This window comes from Protobothrops mucrosquamatus, unplaced genomic scaffold (assembly GCF_001527695.2).
Source record: "Protobothrops mucrosquamatus isolate PMUCROS unplaced genomic scaffold, P.Mucros_1.0 scaffold1498, whole genome shotgun sequence".
Taxonomy (NCBI): Eukaryota; Metazoa; Chordata; class Lepidosauria; order Squamata; family Viperidae; genus Protobothrops; species Protobothrops mucrosquamatus.
This window is the reverse complement of record NW_015387672.1, coordinates 51,522-76,149: the sequence shown is the minus strand read 5'-3', so window position 1 is coordinate 76,149 and position 24,628 is coordinate 51,522. Positions and strand designations below refer to the sequence as shown.

Below are 24,628 nucleotides of genomic sequence, written 5' to 3'. Positions count from 1 at the left end.
CACAGCTCAAGGGTGTTTTGCTGGAGAATTCATGCTCTTACCAAATTATTGAAGACATAATTTAAAGTTTAGAAGAGCTTTATTCACTCCATCATTATAGCAAAGTTTTTATGCAATACAAGGTTAATCCAGAAAGCAAGTACCTCAGTATTGTACAATATTTGAATTCTGCTCACTTCAGATAGCTTTTGAATCACCTTCAGTTTAAACGAGATACAAAGAACAGCCATGGTGTATTTCACAAGCCTACTGTTGTTTAAAATCTTTCTTGGTGTTTGCAGGCAGCAACCTTATGTATTTTTAGATCCTAATCATAATGACCTATAGTCCATCCTCTTTAAGATGAAAGAGTATTACTTTATTTACTTTTAGAATGTATATTATTTTGTTGACTGTATAGGCTCTTTCTGCTAAATAGGAACCTGGATTACTGTATCCAAGTCCTGCCCTGGAAGCACAACACAGCCTTTCCTACCAGGAATCTATATCCCAGTAGAAAGTGGCATGTGTAGAGGATGGTGAATGGCACCAGAGCTTAGTGTAATTGCTTTTATATTTACCCAGCACTTTTTCAATTTAGGTATGAGCTTATAAACTAAAAGGAATGTGAGAAAGGTCCTGTGCTGTTGGATCTGAAAAGTGTTCTTTTTTCCCCTTTCCTCATTAGATATCAATGAATGTGAAGTAGCAAATGCTTCCATGATTCTTTGTAAAGGTAATGCCTGTGAAAACACAGAGGGCTCCTATCGCTGCACTTGCTCACCTGGCAGTGCTTTAGTGGAGTCTCACTGCATTCCAGAGACTGCACAAAATCCAGAGGCAGCATAATTGTAAAAGAAGAGTTGAAGTGGAGGCAACATTTTCAGCCATTTGTTTCAAGAATTGGAAATCTGTGCAGCCGGAAAAGCGTTTCAGAGAATTCAGCAGCTTTAAAACATTTTATTTCCCAGAAAGCAAAGACTCAACATATGGATCTGTTCAATTACCATTATTTCAGCCAGTGTAAACACTCAGGGCCCAATCTTCATATACTGTATGTGCATTTGAAAAACTATCATGCCATTTTTATCAGAGATTTTTGGCCTTGTTACTAATTTGTGATGGATAAACCAGCAGTACACTCCCTCCTTCCTGTTCATCTTTTGTTTCTCTGTTTAGATCATAGGTGAACAAATTTGTGCCCCCTGAATTATTCTCACAAGGCTTTACCCCTTTATTGTACCAATTTCTCACTTATCCCATGTCATCTTACATTTCTTTACCATTCATAGAATGCTGCTTCCTAAATTTACTTATAATCCTTACTCTAGTCTTTTCAGAACTAGTCTGAGCTTTGTGTCCGCCTCACAGCTACTAATGCATTATGACCTCTTTTTAGCACGGCTGAAGGAAATTCGCATTCCACAGATAATGGACAATTGGCTTCCAATTGAATCCAGCCAAGAATCTATATAACCTTCCCTTAAAGTTATCCTTATTAACAAATCAAAAGAAACAGTACCTACATCCAAGCCCAGCACACATTTTGCCCTCCAGAGTTAGAGCAACTATTTATAGTCTGATTGTGGCTTGGACTTCATTGGCCTTTTGGGGCTTTCTGTTCACCACAAGCCACGGACATCCAACTGCACCTTCTGTGATTGCTGGAATGTTACTTTGGGAAGTGGGAAATGTTATAGCTCTTTAGTTTTAAAAAGTAATGCAGAGCTTTCCATTGGAAAAAAAATACATGTTAAATAAATATGTTTTTTTTAATTGTGCCTAATGGTTTATAGACTGTGGTTGGTCATATATGTTTCTACCTTCTCTTTCCAAGCTTAGAACTGGAAACTCTTGGGAAGAACCAGATAGGTTCTTGTTGATTTAACAAGTAGAAGAGGGATGGCTAGTTTGGAAAAAATACTTTTACAGATTGAGCAAATGAAAGCATTCTATATATGACAGTATATCTTTCAGTCCCAGCAGTATCCACAGCCACACCATCATTCACATATGTAAGATACTCTTTAGAGTATTAGAAGACTATACTTAGCTAACTGTGGCTGGTACCAAAAAACTAAGCAGGGCTAGTCTTGGATGGAAGATCAATCTAATTTTCTAGGGCTGTAGGCTTGACTGAAAAATTGAAAGAATGTCTCAGGAGGAGGCAATACAAACAATTTATATATTGCTGCCAAAAGAACCAAACGGATATGTTTGTGTAATTACTGGATGTCAAAATCAACTCGAAGGAATCTTTTTACCATAAGCAAATATTTCATTATCGCCAAAAAAAAGAGAGAAAGTTTAATTATGCTGGTTTATTAGAAACAGTTACAAAAGCTGACTGTATTTAGGAATTCACCCCATAGCAACTTTAAATGACTTACAAGATAGTGCAAAGTGATTAACATAAATTATTTCTGCATAGAGATCAAGTGCCATTTGGTTTGGCATTTGAGAGTATAATATCTACAGAATTAGTTACAAAAAGTGGCTATCCTGTCTCGTTTTGGCTCCAGATGGCAACTTCATTTCTAAAAAATAATTTAGGTCATAATATAAAGAGGAAGGGGGAAAGCAGATGGAAATTTGCAGCCAGCATCTGACCACAAGAGGCACTGAAAAGATAGAAACACAGTGATCAATTTTGCTGGGCCAGTTTTTTTTTTTTTTTTTTTAGAAGAAATAATTTTTGTGGTAGATATTCTCTATCAAGCAATATAAATCTTCCAAACAGATTTTCTTTCAATTATAAAAACATTGCCCTGAGTTACAGCAAGATATCCACCAACCCACTCTTTATTCTAGCTATCCATTTTGTTCTTCATCTAGACCAGTGTTTCTCAACCTTGTCAATTTTAAGACATGTGGACTTCAACTCCCAGAATTCCACAGCCAGCAATGCTGGCTGTGGAATTCTGGGAGTTGAAGTCCACATGCCTTAAAATTGTCAAGGTTGAGAAACACTGATCTAGACTATGTCTCGGAGAACAATTATTGCACAGATACCATAGGATAAACAGGAACCGCCTGGTGTAGCAAAATATTTTACTTGTCTTTATCAAACCCCACCTTCCATCCTCTGTAACTCTTGAGGGCTAAATGGCTTTTTTAACTGGTAATTTGAACTGGAATCATCCAGCAGAATAATAATCCTTCTTCGTCATCATATAACTCCCACTTGACAATAAGTTTCATCTAGAAAAAAAAGGAAAGTAATGAAAACAATTGATCCTCAGATATTAAGATTTGGGGTTATTGGAGGAAAAAATTACAAAATGCCATATGCCATATGAACTTGAACTTGAAATGGGTTTCATATCTCATATGTTTGAATGTGGGGATCATACTCATAACTCCCTCGCCAACATGGCAAATTTCTTTCTCTGAATAAATGTATGTCCTTGAATATTTGTTAGAACTGTTAGATTTTGCATCCCTTGCTATGAGGGATAAAACTGAGATTGTTATTTTGTGAGGTCTGAAATCACAATTGCACATACATAATATAATAAGCTAAATGACTACAGAGACCGTATCATTTCAGACTGCCGAGGGTAAACATAGCTGAACATGTTATAGAAACCATTCCTTGTTCCCAGTGAAGTTTCCTCCCAATATGCTGATATTCTAAATGTGGGAAGGTTTCATGGAAAGAAGCACTGTATGAAATCATCTTCCACAATCTATATAATTTAGAAATTGTACTTTCACAAAGTTAGACAAATAAGTGAACTAATGGTCTTTCCCTGGAGAATGGAACCCTCTTTCTGTAGAATTAAATATTCCCATTGCAAAAAACCATTGCAAAACCATCCAAAGTAGGACCAAATGGTCAATTATGAGCATCCTATTTCATAAATGAGATGAAGAATCATGAAAAGTAGCTCCAAGTACAGAAATCAGTCTGCTAAGATACTCACAGATGGGTACTCGCTCTTTACTAGCAGCTTGTTCAAGTAGCTGTAAGTATGACCATTATGGATAGGGCACTTGATCCCACTCTTGCATCCATCAGGCTCGTCAAGTGGGAAAGGAACATCCACATGTATTATTTCCCCATACACCTTTGCTTTGCTGCCTTGGCTTTCAATTTCTGTGCAAGAAAAATGAGGTTAATCTTAACAATAGGACAAGGAATGGAGACTACAATACTACATTTCACAATGAGGAAGTGTTCTCAATATTCCATGTCGAGACTGTGTCCTTTCCTATCCATTAAGCCAACTGCTTTATAATTTATAATACTAGAAAGTTTCACCGATGACAGATTTTCTGCTTTACTTCCCTTTTCTGAGGTTCCTACAGAGAAAACACTTCCATAAATAAAATCCACTGCATATAAAACTGTAGTTGCTATCATTTTGTATTGTGCACATACTAGAAAAATCACAGCCGTTTGCAATTTTCCCGAGTTACACAACATCAAAAGAAACATTGACAATCATGTTCTATATATGGTTGTCATGGATTTTTGTCTATGAACTCTATTAAAACTACACATAGCTGATTGCTAATAATGATTCTCAGTGAAATTGTTTCATATAAAATTGCTCTTATATAACTATTCTAAATGAATGCACTTATATGTAGGACATTTGGGATAATGAAAATAACCCCACTTTGAATGCTGAAAACGTTCTGAAAAAGCTTTGTTTGGGAAATTAATCTTGCACTTCAAAATGAATAGGTCATACTTACTACTGGAAAATGTAACATTGACGCTGTAAGACACTCCTCTGTGGAGAAGGCAAGGTTGTGCAGGACAAGGAGTAATATTAATCTCCAAAATACTTCCATCTTTGGAACCTGTGCAGAAAGAATGGAACCACATAATTTTGAAGCAACACTTAGATTAGTATAATTGGTCAAATTCCACAATAACAGACATGGCCTTGCAAATATTTACACATTCATGTATAGTGTCATCTGTCTATGATTGACATGCTTATCATTTAAAAAGGTAGGAAGAATCGTAAGCAGTGCAGAAACAACAAGAATCAGAAGGCAATCGATAAAAATGATTCAGAATTGTACCCAGTAATTTTAGGAAATCCGTCTAGTTATTTCAGAATGAATCATGACCAGCAAGAGGTAACGGTTAATGAAAATGCATTTTCACCCATGTTCATGTCATATTATTACTCCAAATAAAAAGCACCAACAATCCACATTCCTTGCAAGGGCATTGTCACCCAAATCAGTTTATTTTAAAAAAAATGTTTTTAAATAAAGTTCATTCTTAAAATTATACTATTGTAGTAACTGTCTTCTTGTCACAGAATAACACAAATAAGTATAGCAATTTAAAACTCACAAACACATCCATGAGTAAAATCAAAAAAGATAAATACAGGATAGTCTTCAACTTACAATCACAACTGGGACCAGAATTTCTATTGCTAAGCAAGGTGGTTGTTAAGTGTGCTCACCCAATTTTGTGACCTTTTTTGCTACGCTTGTCCAGCTTCATCCTTTTGACTTTCCTTGCTGGAAGCCGGCTGAGAAGGTTGCAAATGGTGATCATGTGACCCCAGGATGCTGCTGCAACCATCATAAATACCTGCCCGTTGCCGAGTACCCAATTTTTATTTTTATTTTAATTTATACATTTTATTGAATACAAAATTAAAAACATTGAACATAGTGTATCATCCTTGACATATATCTTTGTCATTCCATACTGTACATACAAGAATAAATATTATATATTTATATGCAGCTATACATTTTGATCACATGGATATGGGGGGAATGCTGTGACGGGCATAAATGGGTGGACTGGTTGTAAGGCATTTTCAGTGCTGTTGTAACTTTGAATGGTCATTAAATGAATGTTGTAAGTCAAGGTCTATCTATGCTGATTTTATACAAATATGATTTTTACATACAGTATTTACAAATTAATGATATGAAATCAGGATATTAATCTTCAGGTTTCTTGGACAGTTTCTTAAATATTATCTTGCTTCATGCAAACAGTGTTTTCCTGTTTTCATCACATATCTATTTAAAAGGCTCAAACTAAGTAACACAAGCATGTTGAAATATGCCAAAATTGCACTTCAAAACAAGCAAGACCTATTCCTATTTCCTGCCTGAGCAGGGGGTTGGACTAGATGACCTTCAAGGTCCCTTCCAACTTTATTATTATTATTATTATTATTATTATTATTATTATTATTATTATTATTATTATTATTATTATTAGGGCATTTAGGAGTTTTAAGAGATGAAATGTGGACATTAAGTATCCATGGACCTTAAAGTACTAAGTTTGCTCCTTTAAAAAAACCATTCAATCTTGGGGCCATTCAGCATTTCAAGATATGCTGGTGGCTTACCATAGCCCATCTATGTATCCATTTGTCTAGATTGGCAATGGTAAGTATCAAGCATTATTTAAGGTAAGTACTAATCACCAAATCTTGGAAAAAAGATATAACCACAAATCTCCAGATGGCCTATTGCTCTTTGGCATTAATTTATTCCCAACTGCTAGCCCCCCTCTCCAAATCAATAATGGTGTGCTGGCAAATAGCTTCTTCCACTACAAGGAACTGTTACTGTCAAAATAGTTTGGCCACCGTATGTTAAGGATACCCCTAACAAATATTCATAAGTGCAGAGTTCACATTTCTCCTGTAAAGTTAATGACATCTATAAGAAAAAAGAGGACATTTTTAGGGTAAAGTGCTTGATCCCAATAATCTAACCACTGGAAACCATGCCTACTGCTTTATCTATATAGTATATCCCTCATCTACATAGCCTCAGCTCAGGTTTTCTTTTTTAGGTTATAATGGTACAAAATGCTTTTTGTATGCATAATTTGTTCAGTACCATCATGGTGCTTTTTAGCACAAACAATAAAGGAAGGAAGAGAATCAAGATTAACTCACTGTGACTGTTAGCAAATGAATCCTCATGACTTTACTGTGTCCTAAATATACTAGCATACCCATAGCAAATGGAAGGAATGTGTGAGTCGGCTGTTTGTATCCTGCAGAATATGATTTTTACCCTCATATGACTGATGCATCACTAATGTATCAGTGCCTGTTTTTGTTATCTGCCTCAGCTATGCATACAACTGAAACAGGAAATTGCTGGGTTTGTATTTGAATTGTCAGATAATTTTAGAATATTCCTATTCGGGGACAGAATAACAGAATTCCTATTCAGAAAATGTCGTATCTAGGACTTTGAAGAGCTACTCATAAGTGAGCTCAGTGAGGTCATGATGAACATAGTATACTCTTGAGGGTGTTGTGAAGTCGTGGAGCTCACTTGGTGAGTTTGAGCCAATCATGCTCAGCCAAACCACTTCAGAAGATTCTTGTGGTTTCTAGAGGTAATCTCATATAAACCATTTGAACTGTCAGATGAAAAAGTAGATTTTTTTTTAGTGAGATCAGATGTAATCCTGAAGTTTATTTTTATACAAAAAATAGTATGGACCTCTGGGGGATATTATTTCAGAGAACCATGAAAAAGAAGACTTACTTCTAGACCTCACAAGATGATGTAGCTTAAGTAACGGGGCCCAGAGGTACGCCCGCTCTGCCTGATCACACTAGGATGGCAGAAACAACTGCAGATAGGCAGTCCAACAAACAATCTGGCACTGTACTATTAAGAGCATTATAAGTAGTAACCAGAACTTTGAATTGCACCTACAACACCAGCAGGTAAGCAGTGCAGCTCACAAAGCAGTGAGGTCACACAGACAAAACAAGATATGGCAACGTTGCCCATTCACTGCATTCTGTACTACTTGTGCTTTCTGAGTAGTCTTCAAGGACAGCCCATTCCAATAATCCATGATATGAGGCTTCCCCAGTTCAGAACAGAACATTATCTTTTGTTTACATCCTATTAGTGTTTATAAGACAATCCTCCAATGAAATTGTACATAAATCTATTCAGAAGTAAAGTACTAAATGTACTTGAATAAACTGAGACCAAGTTTGGTCTAGTGGTTAAGGCATCAGACTAGAAAGCAGGAGATTGTGAGTTCACATTCTGTCCTAACCATGAAAGCCAGCTGGGTGACTTTGGGCTAATTGCTCTCTCTCAGCTCAACTCACCTCAATACAGATGAGGAAAACTAGGAGGACAAAGGTGGGATGGATGTTTGTCACCTTGAGTTATTTGTAAAAATAAAGGCAGGATACAAAGAAATAAAATCTTATAATTGCAGCCAACTCTGGATGAAATAGCTTTGTCTTTAAGAAATAGCTTTTAGCAGGAAGGATTTCATCAGCTTCCTTCCTGTCCTTCCACCCTCCACACCAATCCCCTTCAGTTTTTGAGAATCTCCTCAGTGTTCAGGAACAGTTTAGAGCAGTGTTTCTCAACTTGACAATTGTTGCTGGCTGTGGAATTCTGGGAGTTGAAGTCCACATGCCTTAAAATTGTCAAGGTTGAGAAACAATGGTTTAGAGTATGGGTGTCAAACCTGCGACGTCACGTGACATGTTGCAACGTATCATGACTTTTTTCCCATTGCCGGCAATGGGGTGGGAGCAATTTTGGCGTGACACATCCGGCCTGCGGGCTGGCAGTTTGACACCCATGAGGGGACTTAATGGGAGAAAATCAGAAGAAAAAACTCCCACTAACCCATTCAAAATTCATTCACAGCTTGATGCAGATTTATCAGGCAGATAGCTGTATTTTGAATCTGAGTGACCCGGAAGATCAGTACTCTCAAAAGTAGACAAAGACGACAAAATGAGATGGCAAATGGCCAATTATATTGAAATAACTATACTTCCAGTCTCAAAGAAAAGCCTGCAACTGTATTAGCAATCCTAGCCAAAATGCAAATCTGCTTTGCACATCAGATCTTCCTGCATGTATATATCATCTCTATGCAAGACATTGTATATAACATGGCTGTGGCAGAAATCAGACTGGGTGTTTTGGAATTATAGTTAAGAAACAGCAATTATTCATTCTGCCAAAGGCTAGAATTTACAAAAAAAAAATAAAAATAGAAAAATAGGTTAGAATCAGAAATGTGCTGTTCTATATGAAATATCTCTTTTTTCTTCCTATAAATGTCTGTCAAAACATCACTAGTGAACAAAATCTCATACTGTGGGCTAGTTCCTTGGCTCTACCCAGTGAGGGCTCACAATTTCAGCTGCAGCTCCTATAATATGAGCTGGGGAAAAAAGTTCAAGGCATAGAAACTAGCTATTTATAATCCTGTTTCAAAGTGTTACAATCAAAGAGCAATTTTTTTCTGATACATTTGAGTTACATTCTAGTATAACTTCAGATACATTCATGTTGGCTAGAAAATTTCAAGTCATGTCAAAAGTCAAACATGTTTGAGCTACCATTATCATTAAGCCTGAGCAACAGGTGAATAAAGATTAAAAACTCCATATTTTTAGAAGATAAAGGATATATAAAATAATAGTTTCTAGCTCTTCATTAGTGATTTATAAATAAAAATACTATCAATGATCTTTCCTGCATTAGATGGATTCTATCGAACTGGATTTTTCCTACTTTCGCTCCAAGTTGGTAATTCCTGGAAGAGAAAACCTAAAACTTGGGAGAAGCAGGCTTAAGGGAAAAATCACCTGATGGGTGATATATTTATGATGTAGCAGATGAAATTGAGAGACCATCTAACGCAGTTTGCAAACACCAAAGCTGAACCCTGTTAGGTACAATAACTGGCACGTCCTGACTACAAGAAGCCTCCAACAGGTAGCTCTAAGTTGGAGCAAACTGACTTGTGAAAGTGGTTTTAGGGGAAAGATGGAAAGAAGCCGGACTCCTTCATGAACTCGCCTGCTACAATAGAATGAACCCCAAAACAACCATTTGATCACAGATTCCCCAGCTTCCTTCGAGAAGAATCGCTTCGGGATTCTGGTCTCTTTATTACTTTTATTACTTTATTACTTTCTGGGGCTGCCGAAAAATGTGACGGTGGGCGCTTGCTTTGCTCTTAGGCACAAGGCTTCTCGCTCACGCTTTCATAGCCGCCTACAGAGATCATCCACCAGAGTTCTCTGTCCGGAGGAATCACTGCAAGCATCACAATGCCATGTGATCCCTAAGAGCAGGAGGAGGAGTTGGCAACTCTCGGGTGGTGCTTAAAGTTAAAGGGTCCAAAACAGTCACAATGCAAAAGAATTACTCACCACAGTCAACGAACTTAACGGGTTCGGCCAACACCCCGGAGCCGACGGCCAGAAGCAAAAGCAGGGTAACAGCCAACATTTTTCCTCCTTTCATCCGCTGTGGCGCAGACCCGAAGAACAAGGAACTGCTCTGGAGCCGGTGCTTAGCGGGCGGAAAAATATGCACCAGCGGCTGGGTCATGTGAGAAGAAGCCCAGCCCAAGCCCGCCCCTTCACAACCAATCACCTGATGCGACTCGGCCTATCTTCCCTTCCAGTCTGCTTTAGACCTTGACGAGCTGGCGCCTGATTAGGACTGAAGAATCACGGTCAGCGCGGCGTCTTGGTGGTCAGGGCTCCGTGAGCTTAACCTTGTTGGGTCAAATGGGGGATTTCCGCGGGCAAAGTGTTCGTGCATTTCTCATTGAACTTTCATATATATATATGAAACATACAAACACGCAAACTACTTCTTGGCTTAATGCTGGAGATTCCAACGGAGCATACACTTTGTGCATTACCGAGCCCTACAAATACTTGGCTGCGCAAAGTACAGGTAGTCCTCGACTTACAGTTTTTTTAGTGACCGTTCAAAGTCAAAACAGCACCGAAAAAAGTGACTTATAACCATTTTTTCACATTTACGACATTGCAGTATCCCCATAGTCACATAGTCAAAATTCAGAATGTTGGCAACTAGTTCGTATTTATGACAGTTACATGTCCTGGGGTCCTCTGATCGTCTTTTGTGACCTTCTGACAAGCAAAGTCAATGGGGAAGCCAGATGCACTTAACAACCATGTTACTTAACAAATGCAATGATTCACTTAAGAAGTGTGGCAAGAGAAGTCATAAAATGGGGCAACTCATAAACAAATACAACAAATTTTAAGTTCAATTGTGGTCGTAACTCGAGGACTACCTGTATAAGTAGCCTGCAACTTTGTACTGACTGTACAGCAGTAAGTTAACTAGTGAAGCAAAGATAAGTGGCAGATTTTGCTTCTTTTGTTTTGTGAAGGAATATTCTGTTCAGAAAGACTGGAAATTTAGTTATGCTATTTCAAAACAAAAGTGCAATGCATGAATCTCCACACCACTAACTCATTCCAAAACTGATATAATACAGAGCTAGAGTATCTCAACGTGCTCCTTAGCTGGTCCTTCTGCCATGTTAATTACAGTTTTATTGCTGGGGAGGAAAGGCAAAGTGCATAGTTCAGATATGCCATGTTGTGCCCTTTCATTTGAATATAAAAATTCCCTGTTCCTGGAATTCCCTGAAACCTCCAGGCTCATCAGAACAGGACGTCTATAGAAATCTCTGTCAAATATATAAACGTAAGGAGAAAAAGCAAAGAAATGCATGGCTGGTCAGACAACCTGTGGTATCAAGTAGGAAGAATGTTATTGCTTATATGCTAATGAAGTAGAGTTCATGCATCATTTCACAAAAGCCATTAGAATTTGTTGTTATTATTGCTACCATAGATTCAACTAAATTTCCTTCTGTAAATTACAGGTAGTCCTCTACTTACAACGGTTTGTTTAGTTACAAGGGCACTGAAAAAAGTGACTTATGACTGTTTTTCAAAGTTATGACCTTTCCAGCATCTCCATGATCATTTGACCAAAATTCAGATGCTTGGCAACTGGTTCATATTTATGACCGTTGTTGTGTCTCAGGGTCATGTGATCACTTTTTGCAACCTTCTGACAAGCAAAATCAATGGGGAAGCCAGATTCACTTAACAACAGGATTACTAACTTATCAACTGCAGTGATTCACTTAACAACTAAGGCAAGAAAGGTCATAAAGTGGGGCAAAATTCACTTAACAAATGTCTCACTTAACAACAGAAATGTTGGGCTCATTTGTGGTCATAAGTTGAGGACTACCTATATAAGGTTAAATTGGCACTTGAGGAAAATGTTCTGGTAATAAAGGCACATCAATATTGTCTGGTGTGTTGCAACTAAAGGCAACCCGTGGACTGAAGTTGCACGGCTGGAATTACTAGTGATGCAGACTTGCGTAATGAGTGGTTTCTCTGTAGATCTGTTTCTTTCTGAACTACTTTCAATGGATTTGGCCTACACAGTGTCTCCATTAAAATGCATTGGTTGTCCTGAGTCAGTCATTTGGACGTTGCTGCCAGTGTTTAGCTTCTGAAAACCTTTAGCTTAATTCACAAGGTTAGAAATCCTTCTTTGTTTGGACAAGCATGGGCATCTTGCCCTGTCTTTTTCACAAATACGATAACCAGATTACTTGAGGGTCATCCAAAATGTTCAGCATATATCCCTTTCACCTAGATAAAGAAAGCTTGCACTGAGCTTAAGAAATGTAAGCACAAAATTAAGGTTCACTTGCCAAGGATGAATTTGTGACAAAGTTTTTCTCATAACTAGCTGAATTTGTACCAGAACTTAATCTATAATCAACTTATTCCCAAATGACCAAATTAACCTACTTGCATAAGCAACTATTTATTATCTTATAAATTAGTAAAACTGACTAGGTTTGCCAAAACATTGAGTCAACCACATTGTAACCCAGCATTTGTGCTTACCCATTTATGATTTATTATGGCAAATTCAGTGGCTGATTGATTCATTTATTTAACAGCATTTATAAATCAACCTCTTTGATTCTGGGCAGTGTACATGAGCAAAACAACAATGGAATATATACAAAATTAAAAATAAGTAATTAACTAAAATTCTTATATTCAATATAAGAATATAAGTAAATAATTAGAAAACAAATAATACACCCTATAAGCTATTCTAAGGCCAGTGGCCCATTAAAGCAAGATCATCTTGAGGATTTCCCTGAATGCAAAAAGGATATAGGTTCTCTTCCAGGGTAAGCATGTTTCTTAAAGTAGAATTAGAATATTCCTGTTTTAAAAGAGGACTACTGTACCTCTATACAGTGAGAGCCAGTTTGGTATAGCATAGTGGAATCAAGCTAAAAACCAGGAGCCATGAATTCTAGTCCTGCCCTGGTGTCGCCAAGAAAACTTTGGTTTCCTGGATCATGGACTGCATTTTCTACACAAAGGATTCTTGGCAAGGGATGGGCTACACCTCACGAAAACAGGCAAAAATATACTTGGAAAAAGACTGGCCCAACTCATCAGGAGGGCTTTAAACTAAAACTGAGGGGGGAAGGGTAACCAATCTCTAGAATCTCTAGAACCCAAAACCAATCGCAAATCCCAAGAAAACAAATCAAACAATCAGGTAGGCAGTGATGAAAAAAAAGAAAAACTCAAACAACGATCAGGATATACAGGAAACACTCCCATGGACAGGCATAAAAGTCTTAAATGTGTATATACAAATGCCCAAAGCTTGGGGAACAAACAGGGCAAACTAGAAGCAATAGTACATGAGGGAGGGTATGACATAGTTGGCATAACAGAAACCTGGTGGGATGAAACCCATGAATGGAATGGACTGATGGATGGATACAAATTGTTCAAAAGAAACAGGTCTACAAAAAGAGAAGGGGGAGTTGCACTATATGTAAGAGAACATTACATATCTGCAGAAATGCACATGATCCAAGACAAAATCTCTCCAGAATGTATATGGGTCAATATAAAAGAGAAAAAGGTGACATTACCATAGGTATATATTACAGGCCACCCAACCAATCAGAAGAAATAGATGATCTCTTTGCCAACCAGTTAACAAATGTATGCAGGAAGCATACCATAGTAGTAATGGGAGACTTCAACTATCCAGATATCAACTGGGAGACAAACTCTGCAGTGAGCAGGAGAGCAAACAAAGTCATATCTAGTAGCAGCATGGATTTATTAAAAACAGATCATGCCAAACTAATCTCATCTCATTCTTCGACAAAGTGACTAAAGTAATAGACTAGCGAAACACAGTGGACATAGTATACTTGGATTTTAGTAAGGCATTTGACAAAGTAGACCACAACCTACTAATTGCTAAGCTAGCAAAAGGTGGAATAGACAACATCACCACCAGATGGATATGTAACTGGCTGATAAACCGTACTCAGCTAGTAGTCCTCAATGGGACTACATCCACATGGAGAGAAGTTAGCAGTGGGGTGCCATAAGGTTCTGTCTTAGGCCCAGTACTCTTCAATATCTTCATAAATGACATAGATGAGGGAATTGAAGGGGAACTCATCAAATTTGCAGATGATACCAAACTGTCACGAGTAGCCAATACCTCAGAAGACAAACTCAGGATCCAAAAAGATCTTGACAAACTCGAGCAATGGGCCCTATCCACAAAAATGAGTTTGAATGTGAAGAAAAGCAAAGTCTTACACTTAGGCAGGAAAAACCAAAGGCACAAATACAGATTGGGCGAGACCTGGCTTAAAAACAGTAATTGTGGGAGGGACCTTAGAGTCCTAGTGGATGATCACTTGACTATGAGCCAGCAGTGTGCAGCAGCAACCAAAAAAGCTAATACAATCCTGGGTTGTATAAACAGAGGCATAGAATCAAGATCACACATACTAGTACCGCTTTACAAAGCCCTAGTAGTAAGATCACACCTGGAATACTGCAGCCAATTTTGGTCACCATGTCACAAAAAAGATGTTAAGAGTTTGGAAAAAATTCAGAGAAGAGCAACTAAGATGATCAAAGGCCTGGAGACTAAAACATAAGAAGAATGCTGCATGACTTAGGTTTGGCTAGTCTAAAGAAAAGAAGAAATAGGGGAGACACGATAGCAGTGTTCCAGTATCTGAGGGGCTGCCATAAGGCAGAGGTGGTCAGGTTGTTCACCAGAGCACCAGAGGGAAGGACGAGAAACAATGGCTGGAAACTGATCAAGGAGAGAAGCAACCTGGAATTAAGGAGAAACTTCCTGACAGTGAAGACAATCAACCAGTGGAACAGCTTACCCCCAGAAATCGTGGGCGCTCCATCACTGGAGACTTTTAAGAAGAGACTAGACAACCACCTGTCTGAGATGGTATAGGTTCTCCTGCTTGAGCAGGGGGCTGGACTAGAAGACCTCCAGGGTCCCTTTCTATTCTATTCTATTCTATTCTATTCTATTCTATTCTATTCTATTCTATTCTATTCTATTCTATGAGTGAAGCTAGTAGAAGGGTGACTCTGGGTAAGCTCTCTCTCAGTCCTAGGAAGGAGGCAATGCCAATTCACTTCTCAAAAAGTTTGCCAAGAAAACTACAGGGACTTGTTCAGGTGAGTGCCAGGAGTCAAAATTGATTTGAAGATAATGGTTAAAGCTACTCATCATTCATGTTGTTGGAAACATGGAAGCCAGAAAAGCTGTATAAAGTTTGCATCGAAAATTAATGTGTACGCGCACATACACTTATTATCCTTTCGTGATAAGTGTATACTGTTGAAATTAGGCTGTGAGCCTATGCTCTTTCAAAAATAAGTCCCATTAAACTTATTTCAGAGTAAAGAGGTGCAGTATTATCAGGTTGTATTTGTTACACTATCCTAGGAGTGACCCAGCTGATGACAATCGAACTTGCATTGAATTGATAGAACTATTAACATCTATTTATTTGTAATGCTGCAATAGTTAGTAATTTGCAGACAATCCTAAAAGAAGAAAATGATTAACAAAAATCTCGATAGAAATGTTTAATAGAGAAACGTTCTGAATAGATTTAAATTGCTTTTTTTTAGCAATCACACAAATTGTTAGGGAAAACAAAGCAACAGCAAAGACCGTCTTCATTGAATTAGTGGCTAAAGCAGTGTTTCTCAACCTTGACAATTTTAAGGCATGTGGACTTCAACTCCCAGAATTCCACAGCCAGCATTGCTGGCTGTGGAATTCTGGGAGTTGAAGTCCACATGCCTTAAAATTGTCAAGGTTGAGAAACACTGGGCTAAAGCCTCCACTTCTGACCACGTGACTCTACCTCCATTTCCCCCCCCCCCCCGCGGTTTTCAATCCTAGCGAGGCCGTCTCTTCAGTCCCGCGGACCAATTGGCGTTTGGCGTGACGAAGCTTTACGATACATTTCCACCAATAACGACGTGAAAGAAATAATGAAGATGGCGGCGCTGGCTGCTCTCGGTAGTTTTAGGGTGCTGAGCTCTTGCAGGCGGAGCAGGTGGGATTTTTATTTGTGTGCGGAGTTGATGTGTTAACTACAGTACTCCCTCCAGCCTTGATATGATGGAGGTGGGGGGGAGAGGTGTTAACTTCTTTTTTCAATATTTCACATCGTGTAGGCAGCCTTTCCAGTTCGTGAGTCATAATAACTCGTTCTTAAGCAGTCAAAAGGCAGCCCTAGGAAGGATTTAGACATTTTTGTCCCTGCTTTTGAACCCCATTGGTCTGGCTTTTCACTTCAAAAGTGTACCTTGGGGGCTAGGGGGATCTCAGGCAAGAAATTGTTTCTTAATAGAAGCAATTGATCTAAAATCCATAAAGCTTGACCCCGTTAGTTACATCTTCCTGAAAATCCAAGCTTTTATAATGCAATGCGTATGTTCTGCTATGTACAAAATTGACTAAGCGAAGTGTTTTGCAGCGTTCTGAGTCTTTAAATTATTTCTCTGTATTAATTAAAATGTGGCGAAATGTAGATGCAGTAAGATCTGAAAGATTCTAAGATAGCAGTTCTCCTGTAACTTGAGACAAAGATATTAACTCAATTATAGTTAATTCCTTATTTTACATACTGCCAATTCAGTCAGTGCTTTGAAAAATTAAGCCATCGTTAGGTTAACTTAGCCAAATGCAAAATTGTTCGCCTCTTCTGTTTTGCAGATATTTTTTATAACAATAGTGTCATTCATAGAATTGTACTTTCAGTGCAATTTTTTTTTCATTTCATTTTTTTCTGGCTATATAAAATTTTGTTTCAGATCTATTTCTATGCTTGTTGGTTTTTAAAATGAAGTGAAATGAATTGTAGTGCTTTTAATTTCAATATTCTAGACAAAATACATTAAAATTTTTAAATCTATGGCTGAAAGGACTGACTCACAGGAAGACTATACAGATAGTCCTTGATTTATAACAGTTCATGTAATGACCATTCAAAGTTACAACAGCACTGAAAAAGTGACTTATGACCGTTTTTCACAGTTACGACTATTATTCTCATGTTCATGTGATCAAAATTCAGAAGCTTGGCAACTGTCTCATTTATGACTGTTGCAGTGTCCCAGGGTCATGTGATCACCTTTTGCTACCCCCTTACAAGCAAAGTCAATGGGGAAGCCCAATTCGCTTGATAACCATGTTACTATCTTAACAACTGCAAAGATTCATTAACAACTGACAAGAAAGATTGTAAAGTGGGGCAAAATTCACTTAACAAATGTTTCGCTTAGCAACAGAAATTTTGGGCTCTAATGTGGTCTTAAGTCAAGGACTATCTGTACACTGAACTGTAATATTACTTCCTCACGAAGATGGTGTTTTGAAACATCAAATAGTACAGGGAAGTACAAAAGAGATTTAAGAAAAATAGAAACACAGCAGATGAAAACCATGCATTCTTTTGTACTATTAACCTTATAGATTTCACTGTCTGAAGATGGTATTGAGGCTAAGAGTAGCAAAATCAAGTCATATGGATAATTACAGCAGCACACTATAGGTAGTCCTCAACTTATAACCATAATTGTGCCCAAAATTTCTGTTGTCAAATGAGACATTTGTTAAGTGAGTTTTGCCCCATTTTATGACTTTTCTCGCCACAGTTAAGTGAATCACTGGTTATTAATAACCTGGTTAAGTGAATCTGACTTCCCCATTGACTATGGTCATCAGAAGATCACAAACGGTGATCACATGATCCTGGAACACAGCCATTGTCATAAATATGAATCAGTTGCCAAGGATCTGAATTTTGATTACATGATCATGGGGATGCTGCAAAGATTGTAACTATAAAAAACAGTCATAAGTCACATTTTTCAGTACCATTGTAACTTTGAACTGTCACTAAACAAACAGTTGTAAGTCAAGGACTTCCTGTAGAAGAAATAACTGAAGATTGCTGTTTGGTTTTTGATGTATCTGAGGTTGTCCAGTGAGAGAGAACAGATAAAAAAAATCACTGCTCATTTCAGTCAGTAGTATACAATTCTCTCTCTAATGTTCATAGGGATCCACTTTATTTCAGGAAAATTATTAAAATTGTGATGAAATTATTATAGGCAACAAGTTATCCTCGTATCACAGATATTGTTACAATAATTTTATAACTGTTGAAAAAAAGATAGCTATGACTTCCTCCAAGTTTACTTACAAAGCAAATAAGTTCACCAATTCTTAATTATAAAAGGCCTTCTTTGTGGAATAAATATAGGAAGAAGAACAGAGAAGGAAATGCATAAAATGAATTCATCCCGGAATACACATAGCCCTTTGATGAGTTATTCCCAAACCTACTGATGTTTAACTACTGCTTGAACATCATATCACTGAACACAGCAGTTTAGATTTTAATAATAATAATAATAATGCGACGATATTTGTAATAACATCAAACATCCACATCTGCCTATCCCAGGTCCTTGATAAGGACTCGATAGGTAGACAAAATGCCAAATCCAGTCTGAACATCTGGCTGACTGTGCTATGATTAATAATAATAATAATAATAATAATAATAATAATAATAGCAGGAAACCCTATACCATTTCAGACAAATGGCTGTCTAGTCTCTTCTTAAAAACTTCCAGTATTGTAGCATTCACCGCTTCTGGAGGCAAGTTGTTCTACTGATTAATTGTTCTAACTGTCAGAAAATTTCTCCTTAGTTCTAGGTTGCTTCTCTCTTTGGTTATTTCCATCTGTTGCTTCTTGTCCTGCCTCAGAGTACAGTTATGGCAGTTATTTTCTTTTACCTAAAGTGAAAGGATCCTTACCTCAATTCCTTTTCCCTTTCCTATTAAATAGATGACAAGCAAACAAGAAATTCGTGTCATTTGCTTTCCTTGTACCTTCTTTCTCACACAGAAAGATATACAAACCCCCACAATTTAACAGCATTTGTAATGTTATCCAAGAAAAGAATTTATTTTGCATCAGAACAGTAGAAATGACACTTGCATCCAATGTCAGGATTCAGGTATATAGAAAAGTTATAGAAATATTAGAAATGTAAAACAAAAAAATGGGGCTCTAACTGTATTTTGTATTCTCCTGCACTGAAAAGAGTTGGAGATCACTGGTTTTCTTTTTCTTTCCTTTTCTTTTTTTTCCTTGTGCTCTTTTCCCCTTTTTCTTCTGATCTATATTTTCATTTGTATTTTATATTACAATAAATACTCATTAAAAATTCTATGGAAAGGATGTATAAAAGGCTGAGGTTTGCATCACAATAAATGTTTCATCTTTTTTATCATCAGAGTTTTTATCAGATGTCTACCCATCAAAATAGTGTCACTGATGCTTTTTAAGAGTCTACAACAGTGTTTCTCTACCTTGACAATTTTAAGGCATGTGGACTTCAACTCCCAGAATTCCACAGCCAGCAATGCTGGCTGTGGAATTCTGGGAGTTGAAGTCCACATGCCTTAAAATTGTCAAGGTTGAGAAACACTGGTCTACAACTTTAGCACTCAGACCATAGTTCTAGCAGTTCCAGTCGCTGTTTGCTAGCTGACCCTGAGGTTTCGAGCTTCTTGTTTATATTTGTCTTATCTCCTTTCTTCATAACTTTTGTACTGTCATCAGTTTTTGTATTATCAGTCTAATTTTTATTTTTTGGCCTAACAAGGACATTCCATTCTTATCTTTTCCATGTAGCTGTTCTCTTGCTATCTGGCAGTTAATGAGAAGTCCATTCTGTACCATGAAAAACAGAGCTTGTATGTCAAGGATAAGAACACAGTGGATAGCGTCCTCTGCCTCTGGAGAGACCCAAATTTATTCTAGTAATGGGCAGATCTATCTCAGTGAGAGCTGCATAAAGGTATGATTCCCTGGAGGTCTCCAGACCTATGTAGCCATTGGATGTCTCCAGGAGTACAGTACAGACTGCTGATTGCTGTGCCCGTGCGGTACACCATTTTATGAATCTGTCATAGAGAAATATAGGTGTAAACGAAATGTACGTTTGACTCAATTCAAAGGGTACAAATTAGAAGTATGCAATATTTTACATTTGAATACAGCAAGGATTATTTGGATTTTTGCAGGGGCATTGGTCCTTAGCATTTTAATAGGGCAGGGGTCTTCAAACTTGTTCCTTTTATGACTTGTGGACTTCCAACTCCCAGAATTCCTCAGCCAGCATGCCTTAGCCAGCAGCCAGCAGAAACTCAGGAAAGTAATGTATTTAGGTTAACAGGAATACTTATTTTCCTGAACTACATGGCTACCATGCCCTCTATAAGGAGTAGCCAACAGATACATTCCTAAATCACATCTAGAGTGTTCTTACCCACTTTGGATGCTGAATGGAATGCCTGTGCAGCATAGCCACAATATAAACTATGTATATAACTATATGAAATTGTGTGTAGTTATGTGTAACTGGGGTAACTGTGCAATTTTTAGTTACTTAATTACTTAATTACAATCTCTAAGGATACAAGTTTCAAAAGGTTTGTTTTAGCAGAGGCTAAGAAAAAGTTAAATATAATACAGGTAGTCCTTGACTTATGACCACAGTTGAGCCCCAAATTTATGTTGCTAAGCAAGATAGTTAAGTGAGTTTTGCCCCATTTTATGACCTTTCTTAGCAGTTGTTAAGTGAATCACTGCAATTATTAAGTGAGCAGCATGGTTGTTAAGAGAATCTGGCTTCTCCATTGACTTTGCCTGTTAGAAGGCTGCAAAAAGTGGTCACATGGCCCTGGGACACTGTAACCGTCATAAATATGAGTCAATTGCAAGCATCTGAATTTTAATCACATGACCATGGGGGATGTTGCAACGATCAAATGTCATAAGTCATTTTTTTTAGTGCCGTTGTAACTTTGAAGGGCTACTTAACAAATGATTGTAAATCAAGGACTACCTATATTGCATGCTTAAGAATAAAGAGGAACTTTGTTAACACTTTGCGAAATCAAAGAATGCTTTGAGGAAGTATAACCTTCTAGGGGTAACCTAGATGTTTATTGCACAGTATAAATATAAGCCATACACTTGTGTTAGTATGCTCTCTCAAACAAACCTCTTGACATTTCTGAATAAACTACAATAAACGTCATTCGTTTTGTCCTAATTGCTTCAACTACCACAAATGTTTGATTCAACTGATAAAACAGAGGAACAAGTTAAGCTTGATTTTAGTTAGAAGCAACAAAGGATTAGACAGGTTGATTCTACTATGTGTTTCTACAGTGAGACTTTCAGATAGATAAGGCACATAGAACATGTGGCAAAAAAATGCTGGCATAATTTCTATACCTGAATTCTGTTTTTGTGCTCACCATTCCTTTGAAGCCATTAATAATTTAATTCAAATGGATAATAAACATGGTTAACAAATGTTTGCCTTTCTTTATTGACAGAGGCTGTTGGAGATTGCAATAGGGTCTGAGTTTCTCAGGCTGCAGGTAGAAGGAGGTGGTTGTTCAGGTTTCCAATACAAATTTTCCTTGGATACAGTTGTCAATTCTGATGACAGGTGAGTGCACAGATTACACTGTGTGTGACAGATGAGAGAATTATAGAACTGTGGAAAAAGAAGGATGGTGGTTGAATAACAATTCCTTTGTTCCCAAATTCATATTTTACTGTTCTCTGCTGTTGAACATATACATATCATTTCCAGGGTTTAGAGCAACATATATTTAATTATAGGGGGGGTGAGTATTGGACCTGGATCCACCAGAGCCAAGTCCCTACACAATTGTGGGACACCATTGGGTGACTTTGGGCCACTTGTTCTTTCTCAGCCTATTCTACTTCATAGGGTGAGACTGGTGGATGAAATTGGATGGAGGAGACTCAAGTTATTTTGAGCTCTCTTTCCAGAGCTCTATTCAGGTAGCCTTTATATCGCTATGAAATATTCATTTCTAAATGTGTATCTTTAGATGACTCAAAACAATTAAAAATAATGCAAAAACAAATCATAAACAAAATTTAGGTAATTGGACAAGATTCCTAAAAGATTCCCAGCCTCCTTTGAATGTTTGTTTACACATGAACTGGAGTGGAACTATAGTGAACTGGAGTTTAAAGCTACATGTATTTTAGATTTGTGCAAATACCATGACATATTATCTGTGCTCCTTTTCCAGAGTTTTTGAGAAAGACGGTGCCAGAGTGGTTGTGGACTTGGACAGCTTAAGCTTTGTGAAAGGAGCAATGGTGGACTTCAACCAGGAGCTAATTCGCAGCTCGTTCCAAGTAGTGAACAATCCACAGGCAGAACAAGGTTGTTCTTGTGGATCATCTTTCTCGGTTAAACTCTGATCGAACTACTCCATGTGGACTGAATGATGAAGAAAAATTTCTTGTGTTGTTTTTTCCTGTTCTCCAGTTCAGCTGAATAACTGGTTTAGTCTGTTGTACTGCATGATAAAAGAAACTATCTTAGGCAAGACTCAGTCAAGAACTGATTTATCCAAGACTGAATATGAAACAAATTAATCTCATTTAGTCTCTGTGAGTTTCAAGTCTTTGCTTTAGAGGACAGATCTAAGCAATCGCCTTCTGCTGTAATGTCATGAACTATTTATTTATTAAAATCTTTTCTGATTTTTTTTATTTTAAAATCTTCTAGTTGTTTACAGTGCTATATAGTGAGATTTGTGTGAATATGGTTTGCATAGTCAAGAATGATTTCTGTATGAGGTTGAACTGAGGCTCAGTATACAATAATAAACAGGCATGCCAGCATGGAAATATCACCAGGGTTTTGATGAAGGGACAGGAGAGGTTGTCTGCATAATATAGTTTACTCAAATTCTTGATTACAGTAAAGTATTCTCTACAAGCATCCCACCCCATCCCCCACTGGTTAGCTAGCTAGCTCTTGTATTTATTACCTGACTAGCTGTACCCGGCCATGCGTTGCTGTGGCTCAGTCTGGACACAGGTCAATTCCAACGCAATGTCACACGAAATAATTAAATCAAAATGAAAATAAATCGAAATCTATCAAAATTCAATTTAACAATGCAATCGGAAACATTGAAATGGAATCGTAAAATTGTAGCGTGTATTGCTTTTACGTCCAACAGATGGTGCTGTTTTTCAAAAAAGCATGTTTTTACCTGTCATAGGTGTGACATCTATATAATAGTAGGTATATAAAAACACGCGCATATTCGAATGCAACGTTGTGTCAAAATTTCAAAGCAATCGGTGAAGAACTTTCGGAGATTTAAGATTTTGAACAAACGAACATTTACATTTTTATTTATATAGATTTTATTAAGAGAATTGGGCAACAGCATATAGGTCTTTTTATCCTAGACCTCTGAAAGATGGGGGAATTGTGTTAGCTGTTCTTATTCTGAGACATCCCTTCCGTTGAGCCTTCCTGTAACACAGGGAGACTCCTTTCTGCTACTGCTGTGTGTTTTTTAAATGTTTCCACTCCAAAACCAGTTTGATGTAGAGTATAAGGCACCAATCTAGAAACCAGAAGACCATGAGCCGGTTATGCCCTCTCAGCCCAGGAAGTAGGCAATAGCAATAGCACTTAGACCGCTTCACAGTGCTTTACAGCCCTCTCTAAGTGGTTTGCAGAGTCGGCCTATTGCCCCCAACAATCTGGTTTGGAAGGATGGAAGGCTGAGTCAACCTTGAGCCACTCAGAATCGAACTCCTGGAGTGAGCAGTGTTAGCCTGCAGTACTGCATCCTAACCACTGCGCCACCACAGCAATGGCAAAACACTTCTGAAATCTTGCCAAGATAAGTCAGGGTCTTGTCCAAGCAGTTAATAGGAGTCAACGCTAACTCCTGAGTCCAGACACACACACACACACAAACAAAATCACCTCAAACAGCAGGAAACAATTTGGCATTTTAGCTGCTCAAAGGATTTGGAGCTGCATCTATTTCAAAATATTAACTTATAGGTTTTTTTGTTTTGCTTTTTAGTGTGTCTCATTTTTATCAGCATGCAGAAAGCAGACACCATTATGCAAAGAGCATATTGTATGGTAAATTTTCTCATGCATCTGTCCAAATAATTTAATGAAGGTTCTTTTGGACCTCTCAGCGGCTTTTGATACCGTGGACCACAGTATCATGCTGCGGCGTTTGGGTGAGTTGGGAGTGGGAGGCACTGTTATGCGGTGGTTCTCCTTCCTCACCGACCGTACGCAGTCTGTATTGGCAGGGGGACAGAGGTCGACCCCAAGGCCCATAACTTGTGGGGTGCCACAGGGGTCGGTCCTCTCTCCGCTTCTGTTCAATATTTATGTGAAGCCGCTGGGGGAGATCATCCGTGGCTTTGGGGTGGATTTCCATCAGTACGCTGATGATACTCAGCTGTACATTTCCACCCCGGGCCACCCCAATGATGCCCTTGACGTGATGACCCGATGTCTGGAGGCCGTGAGGGT

At 37.9% G+C, this 24,628-nt stretch overlaps 3 protein-coding genes across 3 annotated transcripts in view; 2 read left to right on the top strand and 1 right to left on the bottom strand.

Moving 5' to 3' along the window:
- LTBP2 (latent transforming growth factor beta binding protein 2) overlaps window positions 1-2,255 on the top strand; it is a 126,256-nt gene extending 124,001 nt beyond the window's left edge. The window contains exon 33 of the mRNA XM_029285310.1: window positions 668-2,255. Coding sequence (XP_029141143.1) covers window positions 668-828 — 161 coding nt within the window. The 3' untranslated portion in view covers window positions 829-2,255. The remainder of the gene's footprint in view (window positions 1-667) is intronic.
- Window positions 2,256-3,075: 820 nt separating this feature from the next.
- Window positions 3,076-10,332, bottom strand: NPC2 (NPC intracellular cholesterol transporter 2). Its single transcript, XM_015822209.1, has 4 exons — window positions 10,152-10,332; window positions 4,684-4,791; window positions 3,906-4,078; window positions 3,076-3,180 (listed from the first exon to the last, which is right to left on the bottom strand). Exons 1-4 carry the CDS (start codon window positions 10,330-10,332, stop codon window positions 3,094-3,096), a joined length of 549 nt encoding a protein of 182 aa, XP_015677695.1. The 3' UTR covers window positions 3,076-3,093.
- Window positions 10,333-16,169: 5,837 nt separating this feature from the next.
- Window positions 16,170-22,960, top strand: ISCA2 (iron-sulfur cluster assembly 2). Its single transcript, XM_015822201.1, has 4 exons — window positions 16,170-16,240; window positions 19,900-20,065; window positions 21,615-21,730; window positions 22,350-22,960. Exons 1-4 carry the CDS (start codon window positions 16,176-16,178, stop codon window positions 22,522-22,524), a joined length of 522 nt encoding a protein of 173 aa, XP_015677687.1. The 5' UTR covers window positions 16,170-16,175; the 3' UTR covers window positions 22,525-22,960.
- Window positions 22,961-24,628: the final 1,668 nt, after the last annotated feature.

What these genes read in the sequence shown, in the direction of transcription:
- NPC2 (XM_015822209.1), bottom strand. Translation starts at nt 10,332, where the DNA reads ATGACCCAGCCGCTGGTGCATATTTTTCCGCCCGCTAAGCACCGGCTC. An exon ending in CAATGTTACATTTTCCAGTA is followed by an intron (nt 4,079 to 4,683) that starts GTAAGTATGACC and finishes TTTCTTGCACAG; the next exon opens with AAATTGAAAGCCAAGGCAGC. An exon ending in TAAAGAGCGAGTACCCATCT is followed by an intron (nt 3,181 to 3,905) that starts GTGAGTATCTTA and finishes TTTTTTTTCTAG; the next exon opens with ATGAAACTTATTGTCAAGTG.
- ISCA2 (XM_015822201.1), top strand. Translation starts at nt 16,176, where the DNA reads ATGAAGATGGCGGCGCTGGCTGCTCTCGGTAGTTTTAGGGTGCTGAGC. An exon ending in TCAGTGAGAGCTGCATAAAG is followed by an intron (nt 20,066 to 21,614) that starts GTATGATTCCCT and finishes CTTTATTGACAG; the next exon opens with AGGCTGTTGGAGATTGCAAT. An exon ending in GTTGTCAATTCTGATGACAG is followed by an intron (nt 21,731 to 22,349) that starts GTGAGTGCACAG and finishes CTCCTTTTCCAG; the next exon opens with AGTTTTTGAGAAAGACGGTG.